At 36.2% G+C, this 12,243-nt stretch overlaps 1 protein-coding gene across 13 annotated transcripts in view; it reads right to left on the bottom strand.

The window, feature by feature from the left end:
• LOC113916108 (ABI family member 3 binding protein) overlaps window positions 1–12,243 on the bottom strand; it is a 239,687-nt gene that overhangs the window by 89,422 nt on the left and 138,022 nt on the right. For 12 of the 13 annotated variants that reach the window (XM_035722968.1, XM_027581964.2, XM_027581976.2 and 9 more), the window contains 6 exons: window positions 6,325–6,405; window positions 5,851–5,898; window positions 4,711–4,773; window positions 3,784–3,831; window positions 2,270–2,329; window positions 1,387–1,476 (listed from right to left, as the gene is read on the bottom strand). The exons of the other annotated variant lie outside the window; for it this stretch is intronic. In XM_035722968.1, coding sequence (XP_035578861.1) covers window positions 1,387–1,476; window positions 2,270–2,329; window positions 3,784–3,831; window positions 4,711–4,773; window positions 5,851–5,898; window positions 6,325–6,405 — 390 coding nt within the window. The remainder of the gene's footprint in view (window positions 1–1,386; window positions 1,477–2,269; window positions 2,330–3,783; window positions 3,832–4,710; window positions 4,774–5,850; window positions 5,899–6,324; window positions 6,406–12,243) is intronic. 13 annotated transcript variants of the gene reach the window in all.

The following is a 12,243-nucleotide window of genomic DNA, read 5'->3' as shown; positions in this document are numbered from 1 at the left end:
ATTACCTAAATATGTCCCAGGAGTAATAGGCTTAGAGTCTGTAGCAAGCAATGATCAAAAGTAATTGAAAAAAGAAATGTCAGACACATGAGAAAAGTCATCAAACTCTCTTGAAAATGAACTTCACCTGGTGGCACAGGTTCTACAACTAAAAAGCAAAAATTTTAAAGTTCTGAGGTGAGGGTACAAAGATATTTGTTCTTATGAAACGGTTATATCCTTAGTATCTCCACATGGCTCCAAGTTTTGCTTGTTTTTATATTATCTGATAACACAACAACAATAAAAAAAAATGCTGCTTAGAAAAATCTCTAGGCATCTGTCTAGGAACATTAAGATTAAAAATTATGAGAAAAGAATGTGAAACTATAATTTATTGGAAAACAAGGCCCTAGGTCATGACAGATGAAACAGTTGATATATTTAAGCAGATACTGTAATGAATAACCAAAACAGATTTGTTGTTGTTGTTGAGAGTCCACTTTGGAAGAAGACCAAGACTTCTGTCCAAACAAAGTCATATAAAAGAACAAGATACAGAGGAGCAGTGTCAAAACTTGTCAGTGCATTTCTCTGTTACCAGGACAGAAAAGGCCTGACCCCAGGAGGAAAAGAGAGTGTGCTGTAGCCAACTGGCTTAAATCCTATCATTGAAATTAGGCATTCAAGGTCCTCTTCATGGACCCATCTCAAAGTGGCATCACGGACCAAAATTTCTTGGCAGAAGCTAGGCGAACATTGTCTTTCCCCTTTCTCCCAATCAGGTTGCCCTTCTAATTCCTACCCTTCTACTCTCACCCACACATATGGTACCTCCCCGCCTCCGTTGATTCCTGCCTATCCCTGCAACCCATCTACAAGCTCTATACATTTCAAGGTCCACATCACATTTACCGGCTTGCGGACCTTTTACTTCTCTTCTCTAAGAATTAACTGTGTGCCTGACAGTTGGTCAAACTCAATAAATATGTTGCTTCTGCCCATATTCTTTTATATCTATTTATGAACAGTGTCTACATAAGAAATTTCTTTCCTCAACCAAGTGAAGTCATTTGTTATTTCTAAACTATTTTTCACAGATGCTAATGTAGCCCTTAAAATGTGTGACTAAGTGAGCTAAATACGCTAGTTAGATCCTTAACTAGGTAAGTTTTTGATAAACCAGAATCAAAGAGGAAAAATATAATTTTTCAGAGAAAGCAAATAAAATACAAAGGTTCCAAGAAGATACCAAGCAGCACAAGGAAATCACAGTTATTTAAATAGAGCTCTTGTTACTTAGGCTTTCACACCGAAGGGTCCCAAGAGCTATTAGGTGGCAAGTTAAACTGCCACACAAGAATCACATCCACAGGGTTCCACAGGTACCAGGAACCACATATTTACCTAGTTTGCTCTGAGATGCAGCTGGGCTCGGTGTGGTTTTATGTTTGGGACGTGGACGGCGTGTTCTTGGTCGTTGTGATGTTTTTGGAGCTGAAGAAAGGAAACTGGTTAATGTTGTCTTATAACTCCAGAAACTCAAGAAGGATGATACGTGGGTCTAGGTTTTCTAAAATTTTGCTAGATTCTTTTAAGCCTTAATAATTTATCTCTTTGGTTTTGGAATTTTATCATCTATATGCAAGAAATTTTGGGGCGTCCACTGACGGTTCTTTTGATAAAGAGTGTATAACACTATTCTAATAATCCAAAAAGTTTATTATTATTGGTGTCAGATTTTCAAAAGGGATCCTGACCCCAGAAACACAGCACGTCCATATCAGAGAGGGACCCAGGCTCACCTGCTTTTGGGAGATCGTACTTAGAAATTATTTACCTTAGACATACCTCCCATTAAACATTAGAATAAGCACATTTCTTTTCTTAAAATCATTGGTAGACAATAAAAATGCCCTGCCTATCTTAACACAACCTTCTATCCGTGTCCATAGAATTAAAATTGATGTTTTAGAGTAGCGACTCCTAATTGTATTTGAAATTTAGCTTTGCCACAGAACACTGAGCAGAATCACAGGCTCTATAAAGCACCAATAAAGCTGGATAATATGGAAGATAGATGCTCTATACTAGCTGCATACAGGCTTAACCAAGTAACTAACTGAATAACTTCTTTTAAACATCCTCAACATTCAAAATGAAGAATAGAGTTGAGTGACAAGAGAGGGAGATGAGAAAATCTTAGAAAAAGAAAACCGCTTAACCAAAATAGCAACAAGACTAGACAATGGGCAGAAAATGCACTTGCTTAGAGATAAAAAGTCATTACCTAACGTTGTCGTGGAAGTCTCAGTTCTCAGAGTTACAGGTTCAAGGTCTGTGGCAGGAACTGACCAAAAGCAATAAACAACAGAGATTTAAGAAATATACAAAAAGAAGGAAAATATCTTGAAAATGAATCTTCTTTACCCTGTAATATTTAAAACGCATTTCTGAACACTGTAAAATAGTATTTGGTCTCTAATAACTGGCTGTACTCTGGTATCCATTTATCTCATAAAATAGACAAACCTTTTGTATTTTGCATCCCTATGAGGCCAATGAAAAGCTTTTTTCTGTATTTAATTATCCGATTCCAACTACATTGGAAACTTGGTTCTAAAAACATCTCAGTTGTCTAATATGTATTTTAAATTACTCTGAAAAACTGCAAAAGCTTCTGTTAGTATTTGGAAGGCTTTCACCACCATTGTTACTTGTTTTGAGCAACTGTGGTAGTGAGGAGAATCTTTAAAAATGTTCTCAATTAGCCTGTTTATTGGAGATGTGTGACAGTTATGCAAAAGATAAACTTGTGCCTTTTCTCCATAATAAATGGGGTACTCTTTCTTATTATTTTTTTATTTCAAATGAAAAATTTGGGGATAATTCTTCAAGTGGGCAATAGAGATGATTAAGAAAAAAGTCTGAAGAGTAATAATTCAACTTTTTGTCTATATAAACAGGATTCCTGTAATTCTATAATATTCTGAAATGATTGAATTATGCATAGATATTAAATTAATCGTGATGTGTAATTCCTCGGATTTAAAAACTGGCATCTCTATTTTTCATTAAGTCCAGAAGACTAAATGTAACATTTAACATCTTATCATGAAAACACTGTGAGCATTTGTATGGAGATTGCCTTTCACTGACTAATATGTCACAGCAGTTGGTTTAAGCCACATCTGACAACATCTTATAGGGAATTAATGGAAAACATGGCCCACAGAAGAGATGGAAAAAGCGAGCGCAACAGGATGCAACGATATCCAAAACTGATTGCCTTCAAACAAAAAAGAGGATCCCTGTTTTGCTTGGAAATCAGTGTCACAAGATGAATTTGTCAGCAGAAACGTCCTGGTGCATTTGAATAGTACAGAATCAAAGAGGAATGGACTTTTGCGAGAAAGGGACAATTTGGTATTGTCTCAAGCCCCAACCAGCTTTTTAACTGCTTCTCTCCCATAACCATATACTATAGACACATAAAAGCAGAAATCTCAAAGATTTCCTGGATTGCAGGATGGATGTGCTCTCAGCCCCTGCGACTCTTGACAGCGTCAGTTGCTGCAAGCAATCTGAATCCTCTGAACGTGATCAAAGGAAGAATGTCATTCAGGGGTTATAAACTGAGCAGCAGAAGTAAGAATGTCTTTTGATGTTGAAAAGTTCCCTGTTGAAAATAATGAATGAAAAAGATGATGAATGACCATCGTATACATAAGAGAATGCAGTTCATGACAGAGATGAGAGGGGCGAGCTCAGAGAAACGTCAACCAAGAAGGAAGACATCATTACCTATGGTTGGAGAGGGAGCTTCCGTCTCAAATGTAACAGGCTTAAAGACTGCATCATAAAAAATAAACAGATACAAGTAAGCAAAATAAAGAGGTCTAAACTTTCAGGTGCTCACTGATGCTTAATTCATAGGATACAGAACCTGGTTTATTCTAAGTTGATATAAATTGCCTTCTTCATAAGCTTATTATGAGAGATACTCTTACTAAATCAGAATTTTGTACTAACTGGAACCTTAGGAGAAAATTTCAATTGCAAAACAGTTGAATTTTTAGAGCTGTTATATAAATATCTTATTTCAAAGGAAATCACTTAGATAATAGCTGCTGTTTAAAATGTCATTAAGGTATTTTTAGAGAAAGTCAGTCTCTGATTATGTGCCTATAAAGCATGAACACAGTGTCAGCCTTCCCAGTCTTACCTAGTGGTGAATGCTAAAATCACTTTCAAATATGTTTCAGGTACAGAAAAATCAGGTTTCTATTACATACCCAAATTCAGAAAACAAAGTCTAAAAATGTTAAGAAAGTGGAACCTGTCAGACTATCAGATGTGAAATTCACTAACTTCCTACACATTGGTTTGTTCATTTAACAATTGATGTAGTTACTTTGAAAAGATAATGAACAAAATAATATTTTGTTTTCTATGCTTTATATAGTATGGCAAATTGTAAACAATTTCAACAACATTCCCAAAGAAAAAGCTTCTTAAACTAAAGCACTGGAAATCGTGTTTACCAGGTTTAGTTGGTGGCGTATCTGGTTGTACTGGGGTTTGGGGTTTAGGAAGTAATTGCTTTGGTGGTTTTGAATCTGAAGGAAGTTCCTATAATTAGTGTCATAGCAGAGCTGTGAATGTCAAGATTAGTGTTACTTACACACCATTTTCCTAGTTATAGATCAAGGCAATGAAAGTAGTGATTACCAGGCTGGATTTGAGATGCATCTGGTCTATGTGTGGTTTTAGGTCTTTTGGATGGTTTTGATGCTAAAGAGAAAGGTATTAAAAATTAGCATAATGATCATAGCCGTAACTGTCATAATTAAAGACACATATGCTTGAGCAAAGATCCTATATAAATTCACTGGATATACAACAAAATTGATTCCTGGGGTATGGGAAGGATGGGAAATGTGTCCATTTCTCCTGCTTTTTCAGAAAGGAAAAATCTTTAGGAAATGCTCAAAATGTGCCTTTGAGCAAAGTAACAGAACGATAATAAGACTTTTTTTCTATAAAAGTAATTTCAGAGATGACAAGTACAATAGTTTTCTTTCTTAATTCTAAGGTTTTACAGCATAAAAATATTAAGTAGAAATTTGAAACTTGCTTATTAGTAGGAGACCTGGAAAATAATCCACAAACACTTTAAATTATACAGAAGGTGACATGGCTACAGATTTCTGGAATTTTCCAAAGTAAAGCAGATTTATTGTGAATGCTGAGAAATTATAATGAAATAATAACAGTCAAATAGCATTAGTACCCAAAACAATAAAACAAGTTTGGGACTTCTAATGTTCTCAAGTTACAAAGACCACACTATTTTCATATTTGACCCCAGAACAAGAACGGTGTTTTTGTCTCTAGTTATCAAAATATACTCAAAAACATTCTTCAAAGAAACAGAAAGCTGAAGAAGCCATTATTTCATGCAGCTTTTTAAGAGGGAAAAGATCTTACAAGTTGAATGAGTAAAGCAATGAAATGATAATCATGGCACTGGAATAAAATTTTACCCTTTGTCAAGTCCAGGATGAGCACAGAAGTCCCTGCCTGAGAAAGAGTAGAAGGTTTTCCCGACAGAAGGACATGGAAGGAGAAAGGGTTTGTGGGGAACCAAGAAGTTGCATCTAAGACCACAGACCTTCCTTAAAGGAGCACACAGGTAGGATTCTTCTAGAAGTCTCCTATCTTCAGGCTCTTCAGACCCAGATAGGAAACGTGAGGAAAAGCATGGAATGAAATTGTGATGGAGTGGTGGAACTGCAGTCATGCCTGGGTGGAGAGTAGGAAAAGCAAAAGTGACATTCCGTGAAAGCAACTGGAGGAGAGTAGAATTACCGATTGTGGGCACCAAGAGCTCCAGAGGTACTGTAGCAGGTTCCAGAGCTAGGGAAGCAAAAAGCAAGAACACTAATTATATCAAGCAGCAGCATCTTGAGGAAGGAAATATTACTCCTCATTCTTAAGCCCTATGTTTTCTGAATGTGATTTTCCCTTCTACTTTTCCCATTTACCCCCTCTTCCTCTTGCTTTCCCATACCCCATTTGCCATAAACCCGCATCCTATGTGAGATTTTTAGGGTGCCCTACTTTAATAATCCACTTGGTGGGCAGCCTACTCCTGTGTGTACCTAATAGTTGCAAGTAAAAAATAACAATATATCATAAACATAGGAAGGATATATGCTTAAATATAAAAATCAACTATACTGGTTCTTAAAGCCCAGCTATTTCGGTAATAGGAAGCTAACATATCAAAAACTACCATGTTCCATTTTCTATGCTAACTGGAACCCTGAACGTCACATTTACCAGGTTTGGACTTGGGCACATCTGGACTAGGTGTGGTTTTAGGGCGGGGGCGACGACCTGGTCGTTTGGTCTTTGGTGGAGCTGAAGAAAGAAAATTAGCTAGTTAGTACAAGAGCAGTAGCTCTAAAAACTGACAACAATACTACATATACCTTAGAAGCGCATTTAAGTCCTTTGGCTTATTGTGGGTATATACCCTTCTGTTTTGCAACTTCCTATCCTCATTTACCCAGTTAAATGAGGTCTTTAACGTACGTAAGTACGTACGTACGTTAAAGAGCTCCCTATTCTTCCATTTTGAGATGGAAAACTCAAAACTTTGTAGACCTTAGAGAAGACAGTCTCCTGAAAGTTTTGATGGTGTATGTTTAACAGGAACATGAGAAAGGCACCTTTAAGGAGCCACTAGGGATACAAATTAAAATTTATTTGTCCTAAGATTCAAAAGGAGAAGTTTTTCATTTAGCATTAAAAAGTTTACAAGTTAACACAGCATGTATAAAAAGGCTTTGAATTCAGAAGTTATTTCAGGCAAGACAACTTTTTAAAAATGAGATACAGTTTATAAAACTAAAGAATTAAAATGTTTTTTCTCTGCAAGTCAGAACAAAGAACACACGCACACAAATGGATATCAATGGATGATTCCATTGATGTGAGCCTGGTCCTAAGATACCAGCAGACAGGAAAAGAGGAAACAAAGCTCACTGAATAACTGTATTATCGAATGTTGAAGGTTTGGTTTCCAGAGTTCCAGGTCCTAAGAGTGCATGAAAACCATCAGGGAAAGAATCAAAATCAAAGGAAAAATGATAAAACCTATTTAGATATGAAAAATCCTTGATTTCTCATTACAAAGTTGAGCGATTATAAATGGTGAAACTTTTACCCATGTGAGATAGTCCTTTTTTATTTAAATAGATTCCTGTGTTATTAGACGAAATGAACAAAAATGTAGTCTTGTCAGTTAAGTTTGGAAGGAGAAATGGAGAAAACAAACAAACGAAAGCATGATTCTCATTTGGAGGACATGAATGCAATAAAGTGACCAAAAGTTTGTGTTATGAAGGAAAATATGGGTAATTGGCTGAGATGGCACCAGCAGAACACATTTTTTCCTCTCTTGAAGAAAAAGAAGCTATAAATATTGGGGTTAGGTTTTCTATTTCTCTTAATGAATTGTCTAGTGACACATCAGGATGTTTAGATCTGGAAAGATCCTACTACTTTTCAAGAAAATCTGCGAATGTTAGTTTTGAAAGTAAGATAAACACCTCTGAATGTGAAAACACAAAAATGTCTACAAAAAGAAGTAAGCCAAGGTCCTCCCCTGGAAACAGCTAGGTTAAGATAAGCTCAGGACACAGTACTCAAATACAAGGAGGATGACACAGAATGTGTCCGATCAAAATCAGTACGGTTTTCAGAACCTCTGCTTAGTAAAGCACAAGCGAAGATTGTATCTTCTGACCAAAATGGCTTAAATAAAGACCTGAAGGACAATTAAGAAATTTTTAAAAAGCCCAAGCTAAGGACAAAATTGAACATAAAGGGTACTAAAGGAAGAGGTTTCTTTTTCACTCATCAAAGGCAATTTGATTCATTGCCTCGAGTTGACTGTGATGGTGGTAGAGTCTGAGGTTCTGAGGCTGCAATAAAACAGTTATTATCAAAGGCCATGCTGAAGATCACCATTTAAGACAGAAATTAAATGTCCTTTACTCTAAAAGCTGTTCTTTCACTGGTGAACAATCAGATGCTATGGCTTATTACACTAACGATCAATCAACCCACATCCTTTCCACAAACCACAATAAAACTAAGAAATGAGAATTCGGTTTTTTGTTGATTTTTAGCTATTTTCTCCACTACCCAACATTCTGAAGTTTCCTCCTAGTGCCTGAGGAGATATTGCTCTAAGGGGAGCTCAGGATAGCCTCTCCAAGGTTGGCCAGAGTGTCCAATTACCTGCCATTTTGTTTTCACGTAGGATGGTGAGGTTCATCCAAGGAAGTGGGAAGAGGCAACAAAAACATCAGACCTATAAGCAGGTCTGAGATCTGTTAGTTTTGGATGATTTTCAACCTGGCTGGACCTGATACTCTTTCACACACACACACACACACACACACACACACACACACACACACACACACAAAGGAATTGAACATGTGGTTTAAAAAGGTATAAAGGGCCTCAAGTATTCCTATGTTGTTCCTCATATTAACTAGCACTTATTGCTGGTGAACAAATTGGTTTACATATGAAAATTAGTCCATTCTAGTTAGCAAATCAAAGTCAAAAAGTAATCTCAGATTTCGTCACTTAATAAAATAACAATATTATTTAAATATTCTGAAAGATAACAATCCTTCCAAAGTTTTTCAAATTGGCAGTAATTAAATGATACTTCATGCTAAATACAGTTTGGTTACAATATCTGTTTGTGCTTTTAAAATGATCATCTAATAGATTTCTTATTCTACAGAAAAGAATTCTTCTCTTTCAAGAAGAATATAAAAAAGGAATTCAATTTTTGAAAAAGAAAAAGTGAAGATTCTTCGCCGTTTTTTTCTTACAGAAGGAATTAACATAGCACCCACCAACAAGCTTAAAAGAACTTAAATCATTTTGTCACTTATTTTTTTTTTTAAAGATTTATTTATTTGTCAGAGAGAGACACAGCGAGAGCAGGAACACAAGCAGGGAGAGTGGGAGAGGGAGAAGCAGGCTTCCCGCGGAGCAGGGAGCCTGATGTGGGGCTCGATCCCAGGACCCTGGGATCATGACCTGAGCCGAAGGCAGACGCTTAACAACTGAGCCACCCAGGCGCCCCACTTATATTTTTTATACTACATTTACCAGGATGATGTTTCTGGACTAGGGGCTGTGGAAAGATTTGGGGAAGTAAGTAGAGACTCTTTAGTATCTAGAAAATAGAAAATATACCAACAAATATTGCAGGTAGAGAATTTTCGTTTATTCTGAAAGCAATGTATAATAGGTACAAGGTGTTACTGAAAGGTGGCATTAGCATGTCTGTGGCCAAAAATAAATTTTTTTTATTTCTCAAGAATTTATCCAGAAATAGATTAAAATAGATAAATGGCAAAGCCGAAGTGATATATCAGATTGAAGTACACATAGCAAGGCAAAAATCGTGTGTGTGTGTGTGTGTGTGTGTGTGTGTGTGTGTTGTGTGTAAGAGAAAAAGAGAAAAAGAGAGAGGGTGGAAGGAGTCTGGGTGTCTCAGATTCTACAGGAGATAGGGTAAATAAATAGTAAGTGTCAATACATTAAATATAATAACTATCAAAAAAGTCCATATCTGAAAATAGCAACAAAAATTCTTTTTGAAATTTTGAGGCTGTAATTCATGTCTTAATTTCTACCAAGTTGCCTTCTAAAACTGTGAAAAAGTAAGATTTGCTACTTGTAGCATCTTTTAGAATTTCCAGAGATTAAAGAATGTGGTCTTATGAATTTTCTAAAGAAAAATCTGCATTTTTGAGCTCCTGACTGAAACGGAGATCAAATAGGTATGGGGCCCTCAGTTAAGCTTCCAATTCACCTGTACAGAGAAATACTAAAGTCAGCGTTTATTAAAAGCAAATACATCTTCTGACAAGATTTCCTCTATTTTATAATTTTAAGGTATTGTGGATAAAGGAATAAAAATGTTAAGCGGCAAGCAAATAACTACACCACTCACCTCAGCACAAAAGAAAAATACACCTGGCTCATGATTTGTGACTAGCAATGAGAAAAATTTACAATTCTATCCACTGTGTCAGAGAACTGTGTAAAAAAAAACATCTATAATTGGAAGTCTCTCCTTTTTTTTTTTCCTAGTCTGTTAAAAGCCTGAAGAGCTGAATGTCCCTGCCATCTTAAAGGTTAACTATGAAGGAAGCAGTTTTCATTGGAGGCAGACAAGTTGGGACATGGTAGATGGTGGGATTTTCAAGAAAGGGGTGGATTATGTTATAAAACAAGCCAAACCCAATGTGGGTTTTTACTTGTTAGTTTAACCACAAAGGAAAACCAAAGGAAAAGCAATCTGCATGGAAAGTGAGATGGAAAAATAACAGCGTGTGAGGAGAGGGCGGGGAAAAACAATGAATCACTCAAGTGAAAAAAGCTTCTGGTGGTTTCTTTGCTCTCCTGAATCTTGGCTAGCAACAGAAATCTTCCACAGAGCTATAATGGTGGCCTGCCTTAAAGTAAAAATAAATACATTTTAAAGAGCTAGAACCCAAGTACTGGTTTGCAGAGATTAGTTACTCTGTGTTGCCTCAGACCACCAGAGGTCAACTAAAGTGGATGTAAATTTAGGTGCAGATTTGAAGTCATAATACTTCATGCGAGGGGGAAAAGCGAGGCTTTTCTTAGGTGATCAGAAGGTAGAAATCAGAGGAATATAAATTCATTAGCTTTCAAATGATTTGCCACATGGTAAAAGGAAATGTCAAATTAAGAAGTCTCTTTGCTCAAACAGCTTAGAATAAGAACACATCCTCTCCCCTTATTTGTATGAATGAATTTCTTCTAAACATTTCTTTAGAAACCAGTGAAATTACTAATGTAACTAATCATGTTTAAACTGTTAGGAATATCTGAAGGCTTTTTTTTTTTTTTGCTCTTTTCAAATTTTATCTTGGTGTAATAACAGAAATACTTAGATTGGAGAGACATTTATTTATATTTGGTGGTCTAAACACTCGGTAATATGTCTCAATCTGCTTGGTAATAGCCCTCTCTTCAAAGTACAGCCTAAGTATAACAGTTATGACCTTTTTCCAAAGCCCTCTAAGCATTATTTTTAAATAAACATACATTAAACCCTTCTCTCATACAGCTGTTAAAGTTCTTTGATTTAAACTGTTAAGGTTCTTGAGTTTCATTAGCTATGCTTCTTTCTCCAAATAACCCCTCTGAGTAAGAATACTTCATTCCATTTCTCTGACTTGTAGACCTCACCCATGGTCACAGAGTCAACTACACTCCCTTTGCCTAATCCCCAATTTCCTCCAGTCTGACACCTACACCTGGAAATCTCACTGCCTCTTTAAAAGGAGTCTTGAGATTTCTTTTTCTGAGCAGTTACATTCTTCTTCCTTACCCATTTCACTGCAAAAAAAATAAATCATACCCATTTAAGTAGAAAATCTTTTGTTTTAATGATCCAACTTTGTAAACACCCATTAATGAAAAATCCATAGAATGTGATAGTGAGAAAAACCCTGGAGATAAGGGTTTAAAATTTGGAGGAAAATGATTTGTATTGACAGAGTTCTTGTATATAAGGGGATACTTAGAAGTCAATATTTAAACTGCTGTATAGATTCTGAATAGATAGAAAAAAATGAAAAGTTTTGTCATTCAATATGTCCGGCCATCTATATGCAGGGGACTGTCTCTGTTATTAATTACGTAAATGAAATAACCTCTCCCTGTGAAAGAGCCTTCTTTTCTTCAGCAAAACATCATTATCTCCTGAGAAGTAAACAAAAGTCAGTGTTCAGAAATCAGCTTCATCTCAGAAAGAAGTCATGGAGCATTAGGAGAATCCGACTTTTTCTAATCTTGCAGCTAGAGAACTGAGAAGCCCTAAAACAAAGGCAGAGTTTTTAGGGGATGGAAACACTTCTCCCCTTTCATGCTGAAAGGCTATTGTTCAGTGTGATCGGAATTCCAGTCCACTCTGGTATTGGAAACTATTTCTTGGTCCTAGACAATGGAGTCCTCAATCACTCACATCCCTCTATCTCTATATTTTCTGTGATAGTCATGAACAGAAAGATCCACCCAACAGCTCAGAACAACACTGTGATAATATCAGAGGGGCTGGTTATAATGAGATCATTTCAATGCATTTTTGCACTTTCCACGGAAAAATTGTATCAAATAACAAAATAC

The sequence above is a fragment of the Zalophus californianus genome, chromosome 1, assembly GCF_009762305.2.
Source record: "Zalophus californianus isolate mZalCal1 chromosome 1, mZalCal1.pri.v2, whole genome shotgun sequence".
NCBI lineage: Eukaryota > Metazoa > Chordata > Mammalia > Carnivora > Otariidae > Zalophus > Zalophus californianus.
The sequence above is the reverse complement of the archived record's forward strand: the minus strand, read 5'-3'. Positions and strand labels throughout refer to the sequence as shown.